This window comes from Cryptotermes secundus, unplaced genomic scaffold, assembly GCF_002891405.2.
Source record: "Cryptotermes secundus unplaced genomic scaffold, Csec_1.0 scaffold468, whole genome shotgun sequence".
Taxonomy (NCBI): Eukaryota; Metazoa; Arthropoda; class Insecta; order Blattodea; family Kalotermitidae; genus Cryptotermes; species Cryptotermes secundus.
Genome location: NW_019721526.1, coordinates 1154598 through 1179787, shown reverse-complemented (window position 1 = coordinate 1179787; position 25190 = coordinate 1154598). Strand labels below are relative to the sequence as shown.

Here is a 25190-nt window from a genome sequence, read left to right as displayed (position 1 = left end):
AAAGTGGAGTTGTTCCCGCGGGGCAGTAATGAGATGCAAGTTTTAGCGAACTAAGATAGAAAAATAATTTCAATTCTGATGTTTGTAGAACAAAGTATGTGTTTCCCCATATGCCTGGGACCCTAGAAATTATGAGTTGTGGTACAGCTGTTCAAAATATGCCTAAAATATTGACCACTCACACCGACGGAAAGGTTAAATTTCTTTATCAGTCCCAAAGGATAACGTGAATTGTTTGTGTAGTCTCATTGCATACAGTAACATTCTGCTCTTACGAGGTCTGACAATAAAGTCCGCGAAGCCACCGTGTCCTTGCCGTGGCAGCAGTGGACAGATACCTCAGTATGGTTTGATGACACTGTCATACCTACTTCACTATCTGGAAGTAGTGTAAGGGCTGCGTGAAAAAGTTAGACGGTAAAGACCCGAAATTTTTGCCAACTCATGGATCTTGCATCACGACAATGCACCTGCTCACCCGGCACTGTCTGTGAGGGAGCTTTTAGCTGGTAAACAAATAACTGTGCTGGAACACCCTCGCTATTCACAGATCTAGCCTCCAGTGGCCTTTTTGTGTTCCCGAAGATAAAGAAAATATTGGAAGGAAGGCATTTTGATGGCGCTGATGACATTAGGAGTAATACGACGGCAGCTCTGAAGGCCGTTCTAAAAAACCATTTCCAAAATTGTTTTGAAGGGTGGACTAGACGCTGGCGTCGGTGCATAGCTTCCCAAGGGTAGTACTTTGTAGGCGACCACAGTGATATTCAGTGATGAGGTATGTAGCACTTTTACCGCGACGAGTTCTCTAACTTTATTGTCAGACCACGTACGGCCACTCGACTTGCTTGCATACTGTCACAGCACACACAGTGGCTTTCAGATGACGTCACACGTATAAGTACAGAGGTGTGAGGTCAGTGGTTGTGGTTGTCGTTCCTCCAGTCTCCGTTTTCGAATGCTCTATTGCGGTACTGTTCATGCAGCTGTTGCCTGACTGTACAGCTAGTATGCTTACTGCATGGGGTTCCAGACGTTTATTGTGGCGGAATAGCCCATTGATAGACAACGGCTCATTACAAGCACGTTTCGTAGCAAGGATCACGCTTGTAGGAGTCAAAGCGTTGCCACGAGATTGACACAATTTTCGTGACAAAGAACGAAACAGATAAAAAGAGACGAACAGTTCGAGCTGATGGTCTCTGTTCGGTTAACCCCGAGTTATAAAAAAAGAGTTCATTCGTGAATTCCTGGATTTATTCTTAAGAGTAGTTCAGTGTTCAGCTGTGGAGTTTTAACTGGCCGACAACGGAAGCTGAAGAAGTGACTGATTCGTAAATCAGAACAAAGTCAGTGACAGTTGAAGAGAAAACACTCGTAGTAATGGAGTGAATCTTAGAGAGTCATTGATTATGAGCTTGTAAAATTGATTGTAATTGCAAAGAAGTGTCAATCATCAAATCCGGAACCCGTTATTCTTCATCACGGAACCCCGGACATGTGACAATATAATTCCATGCCTCAATCTACAGTGCTAGAATTCTTTCTAACAGCTGCCTGCATATGAAGGAACAAGTCTGCTGATTCAGGAACAATTATTTGCCAACAGGGCATTGGTTGCTTCGTTTCTAATCCAAGGGGTGAAAGGAGTAAGGAAGGATGAACTATTTCTTTAACTGTCCTCCTCTTTTTTATCTCATTTAACCAAACAGTGGTTCTACATCCTTGGAGGAAGAACCGAGTAATTTTTTTTAAAATCTAAAATTGAATGTTCTAACCAAATGTGCAACTGCGTCTACATGGATCACGTGACTGCTAAAGAAATATTTAAACAAGAGATAGGATAGGGCCTGTGCCTGTTGATAGTGGCAAGAGCTGTAGGAGTATGACGTATCGAGAACACACCTAACGTCAGTAGTGTATATACGCATGTGCGAGGTAAAGTAAACTCAGTACGTGTCAGAGCATTACGCTCGATTTCGCAGCTTCGAGATAATCTGTTAAGCCCTTTTTCAATAAGGAAGTGGTGGTACTTGTAGGGCAAACGCAGATACCAGCTCGTGCTCAAGTGAGATACGTGCAATTTTGTATAACACAGAAATATTTTTGTTATTTTTTTTTCTTGGCACTACAGCCCCAGTGGGCCTAGGCCTACCTCCATGAACGCCATTCACTTCGGTTTTTCTAGACATACGGTAGGACTCCTTGGGCGAGTGATCAGCTCGTCGCAAGGCCTCTATCTGTAGACAAACACAGAAAAACGCACACAAACATCCATGCCCTCAGTGGGATTCGAACCCACGATCCCGGCTTCCGAGCGAGCGAAGACAGTACATGCCTTAGACCGCTCGGCTACCGTGACCGGCATATTGTTGTTATACCCACTATATATCTGATCACTTAAAGACATGCTAGTACATCAAGACTACACAATTTCGGGCGGTAGGTAGCTGTGCCGTCTAAAAGTTAGATTTTGGCGCTTAGAACTTTATTTCGGTTACATTACTACTACTATTTCTGTCTTCCTTTCCTCTGTCTTTTTCGTGTCTTCATATCCTTCCATTTTATTTTTCCGTGTTATCATTCATCTGCATTTTTTCCTCCCATTCACATCAAAACAATTCTTCCACACCCGTCTTGCTACTCCTCTATTCCTTTCATTCCTTTACTTCCTTCCCTCCTTTTTCCCATTCCTTATATTAGTCCGTCCTATCGTCATTCATCACCTCATACATTAACACTACAGAAGACGGTTTAGAATTTCCTCATATCCTTACAAAGGATTTTAAATAGTTTGAAAGAAATAGAATGTATTTATTCCGAGTATAATTAGAATGTTCAAGCCAAGGAGGATGAGGAGGACAGGGAATGTTTCACGAATGGGGGAGACAAGAAAAGCATATAGGATATTGATGGGAAAGCCAGAAGGAAAGAGACCACTGGGAAGACCAAGGCGTAGGTGGATGGACAATATTAAAATGGATTCTAAAGTGATAGGATGGGATGGTATGAATTGAATTGATCTGGCTCAGGATATGGACTAGTGGAGGACTCTTGTGAACACGGTAATGAACCTTCGGGTTCCACAAAATGCTGGAAAATTCTTGAGTAGCTGCGGAATTGGCGGCTCCTCCAGGAGGGCTAAGTAATTTTTTTTATTGTTAGTGGGGTGGGAATAAGTCCCTTGTAGTGCGGCCAATTCTGGCCTATTGTGCCAGCCCCAGATGATCGGTGAGAGTGATTGTGTAGCAATTAGTGGAATGAAGATTGGCAAGGGGACCGAAGTACTCGGAGAAAACCTGGCCCAGCGCCACTTTGTCCACCACAAATCCCACTTGACCAGACCCGGGATCGAACCGGGGCCGCCGCCATGAGAAGCCAGCGACTAACCGCCTGAGCTATGGCACGGACTTCGCTCCATAAGTAAGTAAGAATATATTTATATGGAAATGTTTTAGTTGTTATATTTAACAAAAGAAAAACGAAAATATGCCTAGTTCGAGATAGTTTATTCTTTTCTGGATCCTAGTTCATAGAAGTGGCTCCTACATTTACGGGAAATTTGCAGGCCTGTGATACAGCGTGTGCAGTTTCAATTTGCACTTTCTTTTTAAGGTCGGTAACTGCTTGAAATGCACGCTGATGGCAATGGTAAGAGCGGAAGGGCCGAGAGTGAAAGTGGCATAGCAGAGGGGGAAGAGATTCCAAAAAGTAGGGACGGATTTGGAATATCCACATGTAGTTCCAGTTACGGGGTTTTAGATCCGTTTGCCGCCCTGTACCTAAACGGAGTGGAGACAGTAGCTACGTGTTTAAATAATTTCATTTAAATCAGCACGATACATAGAACAGAACACGTGAATTGCGACCCCTCATTCCACACTCTTGAGTTTTTTCATGAATCCCTTCAATTCTGTTCATTCATACATTCATTCATGTGCATTATTCTGTCGTATGAAGCGGTTCTATCACTTGCCCACTCAGTCACTCACTCACTCTCTCACTCACTATTTCCTGTTCACAAGATTTACGTGTGATGAAACGTAATGTAGAATTAGGCTCTTCCGATTGCCACAATGACGCACAACGCTCAGTCCTCATGTTAAGTCAAAAGTTATGATGTTAAGAGGGCTTTGTAGGTTGTAATGCCGTGTAGTTAATAAATGTTAAAGTTTGTGCTGCCAAACCATAGAGTACATCGCAGAAGCCGGGGAAATTTCAGTCACTGTCGTGATATTCTCAAATTTCGTTTGTGTTTTGCCTGCAAATTTGAAGAAAAAGAAAAGTACTTTCATGGGAAGAATGTTTAAATTAATTACTTTCAAATTTCTTAGAAATCATTACCTCAGAAATATCTCGACATTATCTCAGCATATTCATACTAATTTTCTAAACTTTCTGTCCGATTGGACTTTCATTCATTGACAATATACTCGTACAGTCGTCTTCATAGTTAGTTCAACCGGAAGGAAGTTTTCAAAATATGGCGAGGGCTTAAGAGTTGTGAAGGCTTCCATTTTGTACAGAATTGTTTGTAGTGTATGACACCAGACGTATACTTCTTATGGGAGGTGACGTCATGTCGTTTTGTGGAATGATGCCGCAGTTTTATAAGAAATTTGTCTCCGTCTGCTTCGCTCTGAAACTTACGTAGCTTTTTACCAGTAGCAATTATTTTTCAACAGGTGTCACTGATTCACCGTCTCACGTGCAACGCGTCCTTTCAAAACTTATTGAAAAGTTTCTTGCATCCACACAATGCGTTTTTAAAACTTTGTGTAAAATCTTCTGTACACTGCACTAACGCCGTTCACCATCAGATGTTTAAAATTGTTAGTGGAAACTGCTGTGCTTCAGTCTTATGATTCTAATATTCGTTGTGTAGTCCCATCTACCCGCTGCTACTTGTCTCTTCCTGTTGTGCCATGTGTCTGGACCGGTGTTTCTCAATTGACGGGCCGCGGCCCGGTGCCGGACCCTTGTCTTATAGAAAAAGAATCTACCGGGCCCCAGTTTGACAAAAGTTAAGAACCACTGGTGAAGGGGGGCACGCGGTAACGTAGTTGGCTGAAGCACTATGCTACATGCTGGAAGGTCGAGGGATCGAATCCCGATGAGGTGGATATTTCAATTTACCTATTCCTTCCAGCACTATGGTCCTGAGGTCGACTCAGCCTCTAATAGAAATGAGTACCAGGAATATTCTTGGAATGTTCCTGGTGGTAAAGAGCGGCCGGTACGTAAGGCTGAGAGCCTTACCGCCATCTATGAGCCGACTGTGGAGAAAAAGTTGGAACCTCAACATCTCACAACCTTATGGGCCTCCTCGGCCTGTTACAGGGATACTTTTACTTTTTTACTTTTTTACCACTGGTCTAGACTACTCGCACGTCTCTTGAATGATAAAAGTGGTACAGCAGTACACTACAATGTAATGTTATACTCGTAAAGAAGAGAAATATTGGTTACGTACAATAATAAAGCAACGTCGCAGTATATTTTGTGAGATCTGAGTTTCTCACGGCGCTACTTTGAGGAATACTCTTTCCTGAGAAGTGACACTATGTGATCTGGTAGACGAATACCGACGTTTCGGTTCAAAAATTAATCAAGAAATCATGCAAATAGCAAGTAGAGTACTATCTTCGGGGATATAAAGCCGTGTAGGCTGGCCGCTGTTAGAACCTCTTTACTATGGCAGCTGACCCTCGCCAGCGCACTCATTCTCAGATCCGAGTCCCGCGGGACTCGTGATCACATTTTGCTGTCTCATATACGAGACTCTCCCAACTTGGAGGACCAGGTCCCCGTATTTGTATCCCCCAGGAACAGAGGCTCAGTTATGCCCTAGGCACTGGGTTCCCTTTTCGTCGCTTCCTACGACTCGCAGGGCTATGGTGGAGGTATTCGAGTCCTACTCACTCACTCGAGCGAACTGAACCAACTCCTTCTGCATGAACCGAACGTAAATCTCCATGTCTTACAGTTCCGATCTTAATATGTTTCTCTGTGTTTCTTTTTATCTTGGGAACATGTTTACTTAACCGTTGCCCAACAGTGGAGTTCGCTTCTTTTCGTTGATGAAGGAGCATGTTCTTGGGGAACCGTTTGCTAGCAATAGACTTCCGCTCTGGCTCCACTATTCCGCCTTTCAGGTGTCATGTCACTATATATATTGTGACATGTTGAGCTATGGATGACGTCTCTCACCCCCCGCCAGCCGTGATGCGCCGAGCGGAGCCGAAGTTAGCCGAGTCCTAGCATCCTGGTCGCTAGGCAACGCGAGTCAAGAGCGATGACGTCACCAAGGGTACCGCGGGTTGCTAGGCAGCACGGGTAAACAGGATTGCGAGAGACGAAGGTGGTAACAGCGGTTACTACCGCTAGCGTTGCTAGCAACACAGCGCCAGGCAACAAGGGCGCTTATTACGTGGCCGTTTTCTGTATTGTCCGATCGAGGCTACATGAGGAGCAGCGAAGGCTATTCACAGTTAGTCCTGGAGCTACCTACGAGTCAGTCCTCGAGCTACCTCCGAGTTAGTTCCGAGTTAGCCAGCAACCAATCAGTTGTATTCTGGCATTTGGAGTGTACTAATTGTGATACTGCAGATAGCAGTAATCGTAAATCTGTAATTTGGGTGATTGTAAGTGCGAATGTGAAATAAAATTCGCTATATAAAATACGGCGTGAAGTTATTTGTCGCGATATACGCCCAATACGCGACAATATATATGTGTGTGTATATATTTGACCCATTTCTTTTAATTTCTGTTTTGTTTTCTACAAGCGATTGCTACGTTAAGACTGTATTTTCTGATACTTTTCTGTACTTCTTGTCTCTCTTACGTCGTTTTTATATGTTCAATTTCACACCGTTAGTTCATGTCTGCCTTACTTTCTGAGTGTGTTCAGGTTCGGTAACAGCAACTTTCCACGTATTTAACCTTAAAAACGGAGGCATATTTCGAAACGACTCCCCATAGCTTGAAATATTTAGCCTCTCACTCGTCACTCTCGGGTCCACGACCTCTAGGAGCAAGTGGCCCGTACTACAAAGTCTGTGCAGGGCGTGAGAGTGCTGGGGTCTCTGGCTTGCTTGCATTCTGTTCATTATCAACGTTTATCGGCTGAGATCATTCCGATTGGCGCTCCTAACTACTATGTGGCATGAGGTCAAGTTCACGGTCAGGCACTTTGCTCTTGACCCTCAAACGCTTGGCTTCATTAGTGCTCCTTAAGAGAAATATTTCTGCATTGTCAATCCACGCGACTGTCTCGTAGACACTCAAGGCTGTGTTGTAAATGACAATAAGAAGCTTATTGTGTTTTCATAGCTCAAGCGGTTAGTCGCTGGCTTCCCACAGCGGCAGCCCGGGTTCGATCTCTGGTCTGGTCAAGTGGAATTTGTGGTGGACAAAGTGGCGCTGGGGCAGGTTTTCTCCGAGTACTTCGGTTTCCCTTGCCAATCTTCATTCCACCAATTGCTCCACAATCACCCTCACCTATCATCTGGGGCTGGTACAATAGGCCAGAAGTGGCTGCAATACAAGGGACTTAGTCCCGCCCCACTAGCAATAAAGAAAATAAAATTACCTTTGAGTAAACCCACTTCATTATTTCTTTCTCTTTCCTAAGCGTTTCACGAAGATGATCACCTTTGATATCATCGAAGCAAGCTTTCACAGTTATCATCACTTTTACCATGTCCACATACAGCCAATAATATAGTGGGATGACTGCTAAAAGCCGGAATAGTTTAATCAGAATAGACAGTCTTTACTAGTCTACGGCACAGTAAAAATTCATCAGCGCAACAACAATTGCACACACAGCAGATGAATTGTATTTTCTGTGCTGTCCGCGCGGATATCGACGTAACCTGACAATAATAGTACTGCTGGAAGTGGTGTTTTCTGTGCAAAATGATCCGAGGTTTGCACACGGTTCAACCTTCCATATGTATACGATCATATAGAAAATTATGCAGGAGACAAGCAGAATACATACAAAATCATGAGAATAAACATGTTCGTGGTATACGACAAAGCGAAGCCAGATATAGAAAATATAAGAGGCTTAAACTTGGTGGTGGTCGGGCTGACGGCCTTTCAAGCGATTAACCTACCGTCACATCATACGATAAATAAGATAGACATGATCTGCTCTGCAAAGCCTGTACTGACAGAGGACTTGTGATTAGTTCAAAAGGATGAATTTTCAATAGCATCTTATGTATGTGGGAAATTCACGGTTTACGAGAGGCCAAGCATATTCATAAGAGAGAAACCCGTCTTCTCGTCAGAGAGGATATTACATAAGGACTATTACCGGCAGGGTTCATTTGAAAAAAAATATCTCTGGTCGTGGGTCTCAAGGGGCGTGAGGCCAGCATGAACTGATTGGCGGTAAACCTCCAGTCGTAAAGTAACTTTGTCTTTGACTTGATTTAGACTTACGAGATAACCCTGATAATGCAGTTAGAAGAGTAGGAATTTGGTGTGAGATGGCCGCCAGCCTGCGAGGACGTACGTCTGGGAGCAGAAAAACGTTCTTTGTTGGAAGATATTGAAAAGCAGCGTAGTGAAGACTGTGACTGAAAACACTAGGCTTTGTGTGATAGATTTGTATAATGTAATGTAACGTTTCTAGACAGCAGACGAGAAGAACTGAGCTTCTGGACTGAATGGTAGCAAATTCATTCTTCTCTTAATTCCTTCCTCAATCATATCTTGATGTGTAACTGCCATTCTCAAGTATCTGAACTGCACCACATTTTCAGAGGACCTGTTACCTGTCTTGTATTCATGATTTTGCTCTCCATTCTAAAGGCGGGTCTACACTGAGGCAACCATTGGCAACCGCGCCGCACGCGGCGCGATCGCATGCTGCAAGTTGCTCACTTGCAGGTAGTGGGTAGCGCAATCGCATGCGGCTTGCGTCCAGCGTCCTCTAGTTGCTCCAGGCTGCAAGGTTATCCATCGCTAGTGGCTTCAGTTGCCTACTCGCATGCAGCGTGATGAGTTGGGACACGGATAAAGCCAAATGTCTTATCGAAGAATACCGTGAAAAGAGCATTCCGTGGGATTTGCAGAATCCAATTATAAAGACAATCGGAAGAAGTTGAAGCTATGGGAGCAATTAGCCACGAAGTTTGAATGTTCGGTGAAGGAAATGAAAGAAAAGATTAAAAATCTCAGAAAGACTTTCCACAGGTATATAAAGAAGAAGAACGGATCCGCCAAAGGTGATCAGTGGGTGATCTTCCCTTCTTTGAGTTTCCTTCTTGAGGTTGACGCACCAAAAAGATGACTTTCAACGGATGAGGACGTAAAAATTGAAGCAACCAGTCGCTCTGGTTGTAAATGGGGTTGGTCGCATGCGGCAACGGTTGCTCCTGGTCGCATACTGCTTGATAAATTGGACGGCAAACATAGTCGCTCGAGGAGGGCAACTAGGTTGCTTTAAGTTGCCCCAGTGTAAACCCGCCTTAATGATGCTATGCCAACGTAGGCCAGCGGTCGGTATATCCCACCTAAATTCAGTCCCAATTAATATCAGTCCCACTTGGATTTCCTGGAGTTTCTTAATGGCATATTCTGAAGCAAGGTTTCAAAGCAATGGAAATAAAGCATCTCCTCATTTTAGACTATTTTCGGATAAGAAATATATATCAGAAAAAATATTTGCCTATGCAGGTTTTATTACAGGTTTCATAGATGTCCAATTGAATATATGAACGTTACGCCGCGGGAATATGGTACATAGATTTTGACAACCAGATTATAGGATGTGACAAAGCTTACTATTTTAACTCCATTATCATTACTAATTTCGTGCAAACTCTCATTCCGAATTATTGGTTTGAAAATGTCTTCCCTCTCTACTTTGACACTGAAATCTCCTAACGAAATTTTCTTATGGTATTTAAGGAATTTATCAAATATATATTGCATTTCCTCGTAGAAGCTGTCCTTCATGTCATCATTTTATCCTCTGTTGGGGCATGAACATTCAGAACACTCAAATCACACCAGCTATGTCTCATTATTATATATGACATCCTACAATAACAAACTGTGTTATATTAATTGCTAACATGATTGTCGTAAGTACAGAAATCTTGTCTATATTTCATGACTCCCATTCCAGCTTACATGGAAAAATGTGAAATCTTTTGCAGAATCAGTTCCACCCTTGTCTCAACTTACCTCTTATACTCCCACTTAGTCTGGCTTATACTTTGCTATTTCTTTTGCAATCACAGAAATACTAGTATACCTTGATACTGGACTATATCCTCTCATATATATATATATATATATAGCATTTGAGCTTCCCAGTAGGGCTCTTGTATCGATTATGGTATTGTGTGTGTGTGTGTTTGTGATAGTGAGGATATTTCGGGCGAAAAGAGTAAATTAATTTATTAAATAATAACCAATATTTGTACTCCAATTTGCAGGAAGGCGTACTTATTTCACACATAAAGAGTGGCTCAATTAATTATACATTCTCTACTGGTATACCTGAAGTGAAGTATCCATCACAAGTCAGTTAACTCATGTTAGGGCTGTGTCAAATCTGAGATCAGATCTTTACATTCCCTTTGCACAGATTCTAGTTAATTCTACTAGAATGTGCCGAAAACTTAATCTCTGTAACATGCCAACATTTTTCGTCATGTGCCAGTATACAGAGGGGCTGGGTTCTTCTAGTTAAATGGTGTGGAGATGTTGAAGAAGCATTTTTAATTATTTATTCTGATCGAAAATATTAATTTACTTTTATCTTAGCATCCTAATATATGAAATTTCTTCGCAGATAGATTTTCGCCTCTTCTACAATGGCTCCAAATGTAACAACTTCTCCTACTGAAGTTTCGTGTACTTCTGACACTACATTACTCTCATCAAACGAATTAAAAAGTGATGCGACAAAACCCTGCCTGAAGTACAGAAGAGAAATTGTGTGGCCAAATGTTGTCATGCATGCTTATTTAAATTTGGCTGCCCTTTATGGAGCCTACTTGATGTTGACGTCTGCTAAAATACTCACAGGAATATGGGGTAGGTACGTCAGATATGTGTTCGAAACTGAAGAAAATGGGATTGTATGTCAGATATGTGTTCGAAACTGAAAAAATAGGGTAATATGTCAGATATGTGTTCGAAACAGAAAAAATGGGATAGTATGTCAGATATGTGTTCGAAACTGAAGAAAATGGGATAGTATGTCAGATATGTGTTTGAAACTGAAAAAATGGGATTGTATGTCAGATATATGTTCGAAAATGAAGACTATGGGGTAGTATGCAAGATATTTATGAAGTTCAAGAGAACCCAAATTCCGACTAGGTGAGAAGTTCTGTTCAGTGTTCTCATTAAAGTCAGTATAGCCATAAATCTGTGAATAATTAGGCCAATTAATGTATGTTTAAACGGAACCTCTAATGGAGTTCATACAGGTAAATATTTGTGTAATGCATTTCCTATTCAGAATATTCTATGCCTATGATATAAGGAAATGCTTACTCATGTGTATAATCACTTCACATTGTTAGGTTTTATGTGTCTATTTCCATTTGTAACTAAACACAAGTAGAAATAGTGTATATGGAAATTCTCGGCGGATTTAGAAGGCAATACTTTCTTAACCAATGAACATACTGAAGAAACAATTCAGTGACACAACATTTAATTTTAAAAATCCTCTCAGTCAATTCCCAAATGTGTGCCTTTCTCAGCACGACAGATACCTAGCAGTTAACTGATTTTAGTCCGGCTCTAGTGTTACTGTGTCACAGATGCATTGTTGAGCTGTTTGACTCCATCTGCTTTGATTCACGTACATGGCGTTTTGATGTCACTCCATAAGAATATATCGCGGTGCGTCAAATTTGATGATTTCGGACATAAATTTTGTAGCCTCTTCGATTTTATTTGTGGAGTTATATCCAGAGTTCCTTCCATGTGTGTACTGATCAGGTGGCCAACTGAGACATTGAACCATTGCAGATGTTAACGACAGTCGTTCCAGACATAGGCTAAATTCATTTATCAGATACTTAGGCTACCTTTTCTCCCTTGAAAGTTACGCATGTGGAATTTTTTTTTATAAAATGTTTTGAGTTGTACATTAATTCCTCGAATTACGTATTTAATGTACAAAATAAAAAAAACTCCGTGGCCTGTAGTTAGCAAGCGAATTATGCCGACCAAGCGACCGTCGCTTGTCGGCGAAGTTAGTGCCAACTTTTGTGGATAGAGGTTGCCGCGTGGTCAGCGCAACGGGTCCCCACAGCAGTTAATCTCTGTTTTCTAGACCGGACTTTAATAGGTATAATCGTTAAGAAAACACATTTTCCTGGACACTCTGTATAGTACAGTAATATTGAGCATTAAAATTGACATTTCACACTCAATTATTAGTTACTACATATTAGACTATACGAGTATTTTATTTCATTTACAGCCTTCATTTTGTACGAGGGAGGTATACTGGGAATCACAGCGGGCGCCCATCGGCTGTGGTCCCATCGCGCTTACAAAGCGAAGTGGCCGATGAGGCTTGTTCTTATGCTATTACACACACTGGCTTTTCAGGTAGATGCTTTTCCTTTATGTTCATGATAGTGATGATACGATGAAGCTGATCAGTTAGTATCTTACTGCGGAAGAGATAATCACGACTATTTTTAACATTACTATTCAGTTCTAAAACGTAGCATTTCAGAAATCAGAATCTACTTCCATCATCAGGTGTAAATGAGGAAATTTTCGTAGCCGGTCACTTTGTCTCCTGCAGTGGTCCTTCTAACGATCCCAGATTTGTATGAGCCTTTCCTCCCCTACAACTGATGACTGAAGCAGACCAGTTTCCAAAAGGTTTGTGTCTGAGTAGTGCTCATGGCAATGGAAAATGTTCAAAATAGCAGCTGTTCTTATTACAAATTTTACGTTTCTGGACATTATCCATCGTCCTGCCTTTGTCTAAAAACACCGCCCTGTTTAGTTTTCAAAACACAACGTTTCGGAGACTGGATTCTGTCTCCGTCTGCAGGTAAAATCTACTCAGTTGGACCCAATCGATAGAGCTAGTCCCTATCTCCAGAGATACCTGAAGAAAGAGTCAGAATCAAATTTCTGAAAAGTTGTATTTTGAAAAATAAGCAGGACGGCGTTTTTAGATAAAGGCAAAACTATGGATAATTCAATTCAATTCAAATCTTTATTATTAATGTGCCGAGTCAACAGCCGCAAGGCCAATTACAGACACAGCACAGTGCATATGAATGAATTACATTATAGACAAACTTATTAAAAGTCAAATACAAATTACAGGTAAGTACTTGGAAGAAATAATAATGAATAAAGGTAAAAGTAAACAAACAAATAATTATAATTATAACAGTAATAATAATTTCATTATCATTAAACTAAGTGTTATTACGAATTGAGGAATGAAACATAAATATTTAATTAAGAAATGAATTAGTATGGATTTTCAGAGGATAATAATAATATATGTAATTCATTTTGTTTTACTGGACATGCAAATAATAAAAATACTAACAGTTATACTATATTTAAAATTTGTTTGGGTAGAACATTCCTGGCTCCGAATACATCAACATCCCTGCAGACAGCATTAGCAGCTGCTGCGCCTCTAGCAGAGGGACAATTTTTAAATAAGGAGCAAACATTGAACAATGCAAAATCTCTGATATACCGAGCAGGAACTCGGAGACCAACAATTTCCAGGACAGAAGGGCGAAACATCCAGAAACATAACATTTGTACTAATGTACCATCGTCAGAAACTTTTAGATCTTATTTGTCTGTTCTGACTGTTACACACCACCGTATATATACTTAGACTTGGTGGAACAGATGTTAAATCAAATGTTGTATTTAATTCGTACATTATAATTTAAAATTTAATGTTCTGCATAAAATATTAAAACTTCCAGTTCTATTTACATCACACTCTGCTAATGATTTGCAGTGCTATCCAATTTATATCACAGATTAATTATAAATCAATTTCTGACAGCAGGATGTGTTGGGAAGGATATTGCAGGAAGTAGCTGTTGTAAGATTTGAGGGTTTCACGGCCGTGACAATGAAGAAAGCAGTCTTCTGGGATGTGGCACCGTGTATATGTGGTGTTAACCGACGTTTCGGAGGAACGTATCGCCTCCATCATCAGGGTAGAAGGAAAAATAAGAAATCCGTAAACGGTGCCAGATCCCAGAAGACTGCTTTCTTCGAAGTAGCTGTTGTTTATTTTTAAGTAAAACCCAAAATTTTCATGGAAAAATTGGCCAAGTACATGAACATCTCACCATAGAAAAAGATTCCAGGAGTAGTATGAAATAGTGTAACTTTTTTACAGACATCAGTGCACGAATGGGTTCGTAATCACAGGGTGCACCATAAAAATAGTGACACTGATGCAGACCCTCACAATGTGCACCGCGGTTTCTTCTTCACTCATTATGGCTGGATGCTGCTACGGAAACATCCAGCTGTCAAGGAAAAAGGCAAGCAAATTGACACCTCGGATCTTGATACTGACCCATTTCTGATATTCCAGAAGAGGTGAGAAGGACCATGATTTTAACTTTGAGCAAAATGTCTGTATTTATATTTAATGTATTATTTTCGAATATAATTATCTGTTATCGACCGCCTCTGTGGTCTAGTGGTCAGAGTTCCTCGCTACAGACCTAGAGGTCCTGGTTTGATTCCCGACGTTACCAGATTTTCTGAGAAGTAGTGTGTCCGGAGAGGGGTCCACTCAGCCTCTTGAGGATAATTGAGGAACTATCGTATTTCGAGGAAATAGCGGCTCCGGCCTAGAGAACTGAGATTAACGGCCGTGGGATCTGACCACGCGACACCCTCTATCCGCAAAGTTTGGCACTAACTTCGCCGACAAGCGGCGGTCGCTCGGTCGGTATAGTTCGCTTGAGGACTGCAGACCACAAAGTGTGTTTTATTATCTGTTATCTGAAGGACCCATTATGACAGTGTAATGATAAGACTGTGCTGAAAACTTAAGTCCCACAGCAGGAAATTTCTTAAGCAGCTCAGCAAGAGCGTGTGTTTCGGATTAGTTAATAGGGTACCGTTAGTCAAGCATTCACTTGATTGTTCAGGTAGTTAAGTACAAACTCACCCCCATTCTGCATCTATTATTCACGCTTCCATATAATGCACCAACTACAGAACATATATTATATTCTTCTTCAGTCAGATAATGGGGAAAAACGGAACACAAAGATACAGTACATAAAATATTTGCAGAAAGTCTGTGTTACAGTTTCGAAAAGAGTATTATACAACATTTTTATTTAATTTGTTATTCTCTCAATACTAGTTAAGCCCATAAGAGTGTGTATAAAAATGAACCTTATATTAAAGTACATAAAGTAAGTAAGAAAGAAAAGGTATCCCTGTAACAGGGCATGGAGGTGCATAGGGTTGTGAGATGTTGAGGTCCTCACATTTTATAGACAATCGGCTAATAAATGACTGCAAGGTTGCCAGCCCTACGCGCCGGTCGCCTTTACCCTCGAGATTATTCCAATAATATTCCTGGTACTCATTTCTATTAGAGGCTGAGTCGACCCCAGGACAATACTGCGGCTGGAAGGATTAGGTCAATTGAAAGAAATCCAATGACCTCATCGGGAATTGAACCCGCGACCTTCCGGCTTGTAGCATAGTGCCTCAAATAACTACGCTACTGAGTGCCCCCCTAATAAATCCCACATAGGTAATTATTTATTTTATTCATTCGCAATTCAGATTCGTCTGAAGCAAGATGTTTTATTGCCGTTGCTTTTCAAATTTGCTGTAGAATTCGGCGTTATGGAAGTCGACGAGAATAGAGATATCGGAATTAAATTGGACTCATCAGTTTCATATTGTTGATAATTTTAATATATTGGTCAGTAGCACAAGTACTACAAAGAAAGGAAATTTGTCTAGATACAGACGCATAGCAACATGGGTATTATAGACTTACGTCTCATCATTACGTAACAAGACAATATCTTAATACAAGATGGAGGTTAGCCCCATCTGGGGCCCAACACCAAATTTTTGTTAGTGTCAGACAGTTGTGGTTTTTGTCGATGTGGAGCGCCCTTGCTACGGTCCCCGGTATCTAACCTCGACACGGACCGTACAGAAAACACCATCTTTAACAGTTCTTTAATTGTTGCGTGCATATATGTTGGGACAGGAGCGTGTTTACCGAGCCATTTCGTAACAACAGCCGTCTCTTCGGGCTCCACAGTTCTGTAGTCCGTGCGCGAACCACAGAAACACTTCTCCTGTATTGTTGCCGCGTATGTGTTGTGGGCGTTGCCTAGCAGTGTATCCATACGTCACCATATTAAAATCTAATAATTTTGTTAATAGCTTGCGGAGAACCTTCTTCATGGTACTGGAGCAACTTCGTAATGGTTACGGAGAGCCGTTTCAGAAATATTTATATACAGGAGTTAGCGGAGATGGGTTTTTGGAGAAATAGGATGTGGTGTATATGTGGAAACGCTCTACCACATTCATCTTGCTCAGTATAGGTACTACTGGCAGGAAGTTTTGAAAGACAGTAACAAAGTTTCGGGTTCCACAAACTACAGGATATTTTTTTTTGCCTAGATAAGCAAGTATTAGTTTTTCGAAGGACCCTGCTCAAAGGAGTTAATTAACAGCCCTAAAGAAAATCTTGAGTGATGTAGCATTTAACCAGGCTGAGTTCGTAGAATAAAATATATATTCTTCAATGTCAGTAACACTTGTAGCAGTGTTACTTAAATGTATGTATAGACAGTCCTCCTACTGTTTTGAAATAAGTAACGTTTTTCAGTAATTATGTGGAATACCAAGTATGAGAAATGCAGTGATTATTATATTTGCAGGTATTACATCATTATCATGCCTCTTTTATGCTTCCTGATACCAAGCGCAGTTCCAGTGTATTTCTGGGGCGACACGTGGACAAATGCATATCATATTGCGGCTGTGTTGCGTCAAGTAATAACACTTCACATGACCCTGATCACCAACAGCGTTACACATTGGCCCGGCACGTGGAAAAAAAGGCCTTATGACAAGTAAGTGTCAATATTTCTAAGGTTTAGAAATAAATATCTTTAGTAGGTCTTCATCATCGTTTTGTTACCAGAAAGAATATTTAGCCTTTAAAATACAGGTAATAGTGATTGTTTGATTATAGCTTACTAGTGACAGTGTGTGGGTGTGATGTCTACTTCTCCGTTCGTGAATCCCTTGTGTGCCGCGGGAAAATATGACATCATTCACACACGTGTGGAGGCGGGGTCGAAACCTCCACCGTGACCCTGCGAGTCATAGAAGTCGACGAAAAGGAAGTCTCAAATCTGAGACAGTAAAATACGGTCGCGAGTTCCAAGGGACTCGGACCCGAGAAAGTCTGCGCTGGCAAGAGCCAGTAGCATGTAAAAAAGACAGACACGTCCTCTCGTAAGAGAGGACGCCCCACAAAAAACAAAACCATAACGTTCAACAGTAATAAAGATCTGGTCATGAGCCCCAGAAGGGGTTCGACACCAAGACTTACTTGGACATCATTCAGCTCGCTAAGTAAGTAAGTAAGGAGTATGATATGAATTTGTCACTACAGAACAGAGTCCGCATATATTTAATCGGAGGATGATGCTCTTGCAAGATTGTTGTTTTGTGGCTTCCGTGGTATCTTAATGCAAAAGCATTTTCGTTCAATAATACAGGACTAGAAAATGGTATCAATAAACGACAGTATTTCAGTCGGCATTACTTCAACTTTGCAGATAAAGGATACTGTAAACCATTGTAGTAGTACTAGTACTAGTAGTAGTAGTAGTAGTCGTAGTCGTAGTCGTAGTCGTAGTCGTAGTCGTCGTCGTCGTCGTCGTCGTAGTCGTCGTCGTCGTCGTCGTCGTCGTCGTTGTTGTTGTTGTTGTTGTTGTTGTTGTTGTTGTTGTGCAGCATAACAAACATTTTCGAGATCACGGTATGCATACCCAGGAAAACTGATACTTTGGAGTGTAATCGGCTACTGTGTGCAAGAGTGACGTAAGTGTAGGTTTATCTGTGGAGACGGTAGATGCAGATGAAAATTATCAAATTTCTCCTTCAAATTTTCAACAGGTATTCCACCAGTAATGACACATTTTACAGATAGGTATTTAGAAAAATTAAAGGTAAAAAGCTAAATTTATCCCCGTAACAGGCCATGAAGGTCCATGAGCTTGTGAGACGTCGAGGCTCCCACATCTTCTAAATAATCCGCTCACAGATGGCGGTAAGGTTGTCAGCCTTACGCGCCGGCCGCCCTTTACCCCCAGGAAGATTCCTGGTACTCATTTCTGTTAGAGGCTGAATCGACGCCAGGGCCATAGTGAGGCCGGAAGGATTAGGTCAATTGAAAAATCCACCTCATCGGGACTCGAGCCTGTGACTTTCCGGTTTGTAACATTCATAGCCATTTTGTGGATAGCCCCCAGCACAGGCGAAGCGAGCGACTGTGATGGCAAGTTTGCAGGGATGGCACATTCTGCAAGATATCTCCTTTTTTCTTGTTTGCGTTAAGTGAAAAATAATTTCTGCTGATATTTATTTATGCTGTGGTTTTAATTAATAGAAACTGGAACTTAACGTGACGATTTCCTTCTCAGTGTTGGAAAGAAATGTTATTGTGGCAGAGCTTTAAGAAAGTTGCAGTGTCTTTAACTTGGGAGTGTGTGTGTGTGTGTGTGGGGGGGAAAGGATTTACCGAAAGACAAAAAAATTCTGGGAGAGTCCTGAAGCAATAACATGGTCATGGGTCCCACAGATCCGAAACCAAGAATGAATATGCTGGAGAAAATCAGCGGTTAATTGCTAAACCGGAAAACCCATTTCCAAACCAGAAAAATATGATCATAGGTCACGGTGGGTCCAAAACCAAAAACGATTTTCTTGGCGAAGGACAGCAGGGAATTAAAGTACCAACCCAGACCAGACAGACGTTTCGTCATCATTGGGACCCGAAGCCTATCAACGTATCTGCGAAGACACAGCCAATAAGCAAAGAGCGGTGTAACAGATAATGAAATAGTAGTACATACTTGTAAACTGCATAATAAATTGTAGATAAAACGTATCAATGCCTAATAAATTCAGTCACTAATCCGAACAGTGTTTCCAGTCTTTATAACGTGAAAACTGTCATATGAATTGCTGGATTGGTGGACAGTACAACTGTTATAATGGATGTGTTGGAGAGTTTGAAAACGAAACGAGGGCCGAAACAGAGACCGCGTTACGTGTCAACCAAGAAGATATAATGGTCCATGTGAAGGCGCGATAAGCGCTGACCAAACGAAGATGGAAAACTCCTAGATAAGCTAGAGGCCGCCATAAGCACCGGCCAAGAACAGTTGAGTTCCACCATGGATAGCGATCAGTTAGATATTGTAATATGACGACTGGAGGCTAGTATAGTGCAGCCAGAACTAACGGTCATTGCTAGGCAACGTCATTGTAAACATGTCTCTGGCAACGGATACGCAAGTAACAATAGAATTATTGGAAATTTGTTTCAATGCAGTCCGTGCCGAAGTTTCACGAGGAGAACCTAGGGGGCTTGTCTTGGAGCCAACGCGGACTAATGAGAAGTCTCCCAGACCAGAAACGTAGGAATGCGCACACTGCGTACACTCCGGAACGACGATGTAGTGTGCAGTGAGCTGGTCGGGACGAGCAGTCTTAAGGAGGGACAATGCAATATGTCGCCTTAAAATCGGAGTTTTGGAGCCGGAAATGTCGCAGATGCGTCCGCTGGTGGGCAACATGAAGCACCAAGAGCCTAGCGTCTTACATGCGCGCCACAGCAAACCTCACAACTCTCACAGAACTGGTGATATTGGTGTTCACTAGTCAGTCAGCAACAGAGTGAAATCAAATGAGCGCACGGGACTCACGACCATGCTTTTACAGTCTGGTCTCTGACAGCAAATTTTCGACGAACACGCACTCTCGCAGCTCTTACGGAACTGGTGGTATCGGTGTTCTCTAGTCAGTCAGCAACAGAGTCCAATCACTCACGATTCACGACCATGGTTTTACTGTCTGATCTCTGACTTTATGGAGGAACATAGACTGAGGGTGTTTGAGAACAGGGTGTTGAGGAGAATATTTGGACTAAAGAGGGATGAAGTGACAGGAGGTTGGAGAAAACTGCATAATGAGGAGCTTCATAACTTATACTCTTCTCCAAGTGTAATTAGAATGATCAAGCCAGGGAGGATGAGATGGGCAGGGCATGTAGGACAAATTGGGGAGAGGAGAAATGCATATAGGATATTGGTGGGAAAGCCGGAAGGAAGGAGGTCAATGGGAAGACCAGAGAATAGGTGGGTGGACAATATTAAAATGGATCTCAGAGAAAATGGATGGGAAGGTATCTGGCTCAGGATAGGGACGGTTGGAGTGCTGTTGTGAACACGGTAATGAACCTTCGAGTTCCATAAAGTGATGGGAAGTTCTTGAGTAGCTGCACAATTTGCGCCGTCTCAAGAAGGGCTCAGCCCCATAAGTGAGTGAACTGTTCTAAGAGTTGAGGACTATTGCTTCTGTTAACCGACCGTGGACCCAGATCTGAAGGCTCTTAGAGACGTCAGTCAACAAAATATCGTCATGATTCCCGCTGGACCCGGAGCCGAGAATAACTGTGCTTACGAGGGCCTGGAGCAGTTTACTCCACCGACCGAAAGTAGTTGAACCACTCCCTGAGTCAGGAGAAGAAGACTATTGTCATGAGTCCTGCGGGAATCCGGAACAAAGAAAAGGTGTGCTGGCGAAGGCCTGCAGCAAATTAACAGACCATAGCCGACCCGCCATAATACTGTACCGCTAGGCCGAAATTAAAATTACTGTACTGGCGAAGGCCGACAGCAAATTAGTAAACCAGACTAGAACCCCATGCAAACAAAGACAGAAGATCTCTTTACAGGCAACCAGAATGCTGATGGTTGCCTGGTTGGTCCTCTCCGTCAGAATTCATACAGGCCAGTTGCCTACTGTGAACGAAATGGTGAACTGAAGGGATCTATAACGTACGATCCTTTGTTAATATGAATGAGCTCTCATTAAGTACTGTGAAACATTTCCCACAGATCTTCAACTTAGCTTATAAATACAAATTCGCAAATATTATTATTTATATTCTCGTATAAATAAATAATAATATGTATATTCTCGTATGTGGAGAAAACAAAAGTAATGAAAATTTCGAGACAACCAACCCCAGTCACAATAAAGATAGACCAAAAACAACTGGAGAATGTGAAATGTTTTAAATATTTGGGTAGCTTGTTAACAGATGATGGAAGGTGTACTTGTGAAATTAAATCCAGGATTGCCATGGCAAAAGCTGCATTTAGCAAGAAGAAGAATCTTTTTACCAGCAAATTGGACTTAAATTTGAGGAAGAAACTAGTGAAATGCTACATTTGGAGCATAGCTCTGTATGGGGCTGAAACATGGACACTTAGGGCAGTAGATCAGAAACATCTGGAAAGTTTCGAAATGTGGTGTTGGAGAAGAATGGAGAAGATCAGTTGGACCGATTATGTGAGAAATGAAGAAGTGTTAATTAGAGTCAGTGAGCAGAGGAATATCCTACATGAAATAAGAAAACGGAAGGCTAATTGGATTGGTCATGTTTTACGCAGAAACTGCCTTCTAAAAGAAGCTATCGAAGGAAAGATAGATGGGCGGATAGAAGTGACAAGAAGACGAGGAAGAAGACGTAAGAAGATGCTGGATGACCTTGGGGACAGAAGAGGATACTGTCATTTGAAGGAGAAAGCTCTAGATCGCATTAAGTGGAGGAATTGTTTTGAAAGAGACTGTGGACCTGTCGTCTTGACAGATTACTGATGATGATGATGATGATGATGATTCTCGTATGCATGTATGTGTATGTGGACGTGTTTGCTTTTCACTTACGTTATATATTGCTCTTTCGAATTACACTCATACAAAAAGTTCTGCAAGACAAATATGTAAACATTTGCAAATAAAGCAACAGCCAGAGACTAACATTAGAATTTATGTATGGGTATCAAATGATGGCTAGGTGTTAGTTTCCATCCAAAGATCCTGCGACCAACGAACTTCAACGAAAATTTCTTTTGTTTTTCTTAGTCATAGAACAAATGCTGAGTTGATACCCTACTTTCACATTGTACTGCATGCCCCCTCTCAGTGGTAGAAATAGATTTCGCCCAAAAGTAGCCCTCCCAATTTTACATCAAATTTCACCATAATGTAGCCCTTACTTACTTACTTATTTACTTACTCACATAGCTGAGCCCTTCTGGAGGAGCCTCCAATTCTGCAGCTACTCATAAATTTTCCAGCATTTTATGGAACCCGAAGGTTCAATACAGTGTTCACAAGAGCCCTGCACTGACCCATATCCTGAGCCAGATCAATCCAATCATTAACATCTCATCCGATCTCTCTAAGAACCATTTTCATATTGTCCACCCACCTACTTCTTGGCCTTCCCATTGGTGTCTTTCATTCCGGCTTTCCCACCAATATCCTATACGTATTCCTCGTCTTAATGTAGCCCTACAAATGTTAGTATAAAATTAATTCCTACCATACATATTAAATCTCGAACTCAGTTTGTCCCTTGTGCTCATAAAAAGTCCAAAACCCAAAACTTTACAACTTCACTTCCTAGTACTCTACCCCTCTCAAAAGAACCTCTGTCAGAAAGACTAGGAGCACTGCTTGGGAACCTTAAAAAATTGTCGAAAAAAAAGATGTTCCTTTTGAATGTAATGTCTCTCACAGCCCCCCCCCCTCACTTTATCTTGTTTCTATCTATCTCAGTCGACAGAAAAGCCCCTGTTCTCAGAGCCAGAAAACTAGGATAGAATCAAGGAACAAGAGTGATATAACAGATCATGACACTTCAATTCATACTTACACACTGTGCCACTATCATAAACTGCGTCTACTTTATTTAACAGCTTTTTCTGTTCATTCCAGGAACATCTGCCCATCAGAAAACTTTCTTGTCTCCTTATTGACACTTGGCGAGGGATGGCATAATTTTCACCATGTATTTCCCTGGGATTATAAAACTTCGGAAATCGGGAACAACCGCATCAACCCAACTACTCACTTCATTGACTTCTGTGCCCGAATCGGTTGGGCATACGAACTGAAGACAGTTCCTATGTCGATGGTCAGGAAGAGGATTGAACGCACAGGTGACGGAACTCACGAAATCTGGGGTTGGGGTGACACAGATATGACCATCAAGGACAGGAACTTGGCAGAAGTTATCAATAAGGAAGTGATGTAACAGGAAGTGAGACGGATAGAGTGTGCCATGTGAGAATCCATCTGGAACAATTTTAGATAAAAAGCATTAATATATTTTTAATTAATTATATTTATATAATTGGCGAGTGCATTTGTTAGTGTCTGTATTCTTTTCACATATTAGAGCGAAGTAGGGAGAGTAACGTTTGATGAATTATATAAACGCGTTACCTCAGTACACATGTGAATCTCTCACATTAGATTTGAAAGAATCATTTATTTATATGCCAGTATTTTATTGTCTCAAATGAAGCTGTATAATAATGCGAAAAAGTCTTTGTTACTGAGCCTACCCAAGTCTGAGCGTTTAACACGAGAGTCTCTGTGAAAATTTTTCGGTACCAAAACCCATGAAGTCTGACATAAACAAACAGCACTTATGAGACGGATATACAGACGTAAGGGTGCGAATGTAACATGCTGGTTAATTTAAGAGAAAGAAGAAAATATTATTATTGAACTATACAACAAAGTTCTTAAGCTTTAAAGCAATAAATTTCGGAGTGTTCTCTCTCGCTTAGCACACGAAGGAATCTATCGCTGTTGTCACAGGCGAAATGCTGCTGTTTCTGCCCTGTATATTCTCCTCGTATGTAATATTTTTCATAAATAAAGTACTTAAAATACTCCTCGGATTGGCAGTGCTGCATGATGTTTTCAAAGTACCATTCTTGATTATTCGGAGGTAAGTATAATTTATGGTTTAAAATTAAATAAATGAGTTACTCGCAGATTTATGATCATACTCCAATCAAGAAAATCACAAAAACCTTGGATTTAGGGATCACTAACTTTCTATTTATGTTTCCAAGAAAACACATGGTTATTCGCCGTGTGTGTAAAGTGAGTCCTATTTGCACCACCCATCACTCATGGAGCTGAGCCCTTCTTGAGAAGCTGCCAATTGTGCAGCTACTCAAGAAATGTCCAGGACGTTGTTGAACTCGAAGGTTCTTTACCGTGTTCACAAGAGCCCTCCACTGGTCAATATCCTGAGCCGGATTTATCCAATCCATACCATCCCATCCCATCCTCTCTCTCTAAGATCCATCCTAATATTGTCCGCCCACCTACATTTTGGTCTTCCCAGTGGTCTCTTTCCTTCTGGATTTCCCACCAATATCCTATACGCATTCCTCTTCCCCCATTCGTGCTACATCACCTGCCCACCTCAATCTCCTTGACTTTATCGTTCTAGTTATACTTGGAGAAACGTACAAGTTATGAAGCTCCTCATTATGCAGTTTTCTCCAACCTCCTGTCACTTCATCCCTCTTCGGTCCAAATATTCTCCTCAACAACCTGTTCTCAAACACCCTCAGCCTATGTTTCTCCCTTAATGTCAGAGACCAAGTTTCACACCCATACAGAACTACAGGCAAAATTATAATTTTGTATATTCTAATTTTTATGTTTTTGGACAAGAGACAAGAAGACAAAAGTTTCTGGACTGAATGGTAGCAAGCATTACCCGAGTTCAGTCTCCTCTTAATTTCCTCCTGAATCAGGTTTTGATTTATTATCGTCCTTCCCAAATATCTTAACTGTGCCACAATTTCAAAACATATGTTACCCATCTTTATGTCCTGATTTTGCCCTGCATTCTGGTGACGAGAGAGCAACATATACTTAGTTTCCTCTGTGTTTACTCCTACACCAAACTCCTTACTTGCGTCAATTAAAGTTTGTGTGTTTTTCTTTATGGTATCTACATTATCACCCAGTATATTCACATCATCGGCGTAGACCAACAGCTGATGTTTCGCGTT

The 25190-nt window shown here is 41.4% G+C and overlaps 2 protein-coding genes across 3 annotated transcripts in view; both read left to right on the top strand.

Moving 5' to 3' along the window:
• Positions 1-10949, top strand: part of LOC111875523 (fatty acyl-CoA reductase 1) — a 234824-nt gene extending 223875 nt beyond the window's left edge. The window contains exon 9 of the mRNA XM_033755853.1: positions 10827-10949. Within this exon, the coding sequence (XP_033611744.1) occupies positions 10827-10860 (34 nt within the window). The 3' untranslated portion in view covers positions 10861-10949. The remainder of the gene's footprint in view (positions 1-10826) is intronic.
• LOC111875524 (acyl-CoA Delta(11) desaturase) overlaps positions 1-24056 on the top strand; it is a 30643-nt gene extending 6587 nt beyond the window's left edge. The window contains exons 2-6 of one of the 2 annotated variants that reach the window (XM_023871845.1): positions 10823-11067; positions 12473-12603; positions 14396-14601; positions 16935-17129; positions 23083-24056. In XM_023871845.1, the coding sequence (XP_023727613.1) occupies positions 10845-11067; positions 12473-12603; positions 14396-14601; positions 16935-17129; positions 23083-23401 (1074 nt within the window). In that variant the 5' untranslated portion in view covers positions 10823-10844 and the 3' untranslated portion in view covers positions 23402-24056. The remainder of the gene's footprint in view (positions 1-10822; positions 11068-12472; positions 12604-14395; positions 14602-16934; positions 17130-23082) is intronic. The other variant, XM_023871846.2, reaches the window with a different exon arrangement.
• The last annotated feature ends 1134 nt before the right edge of the window (positions 24057-25190 follow it).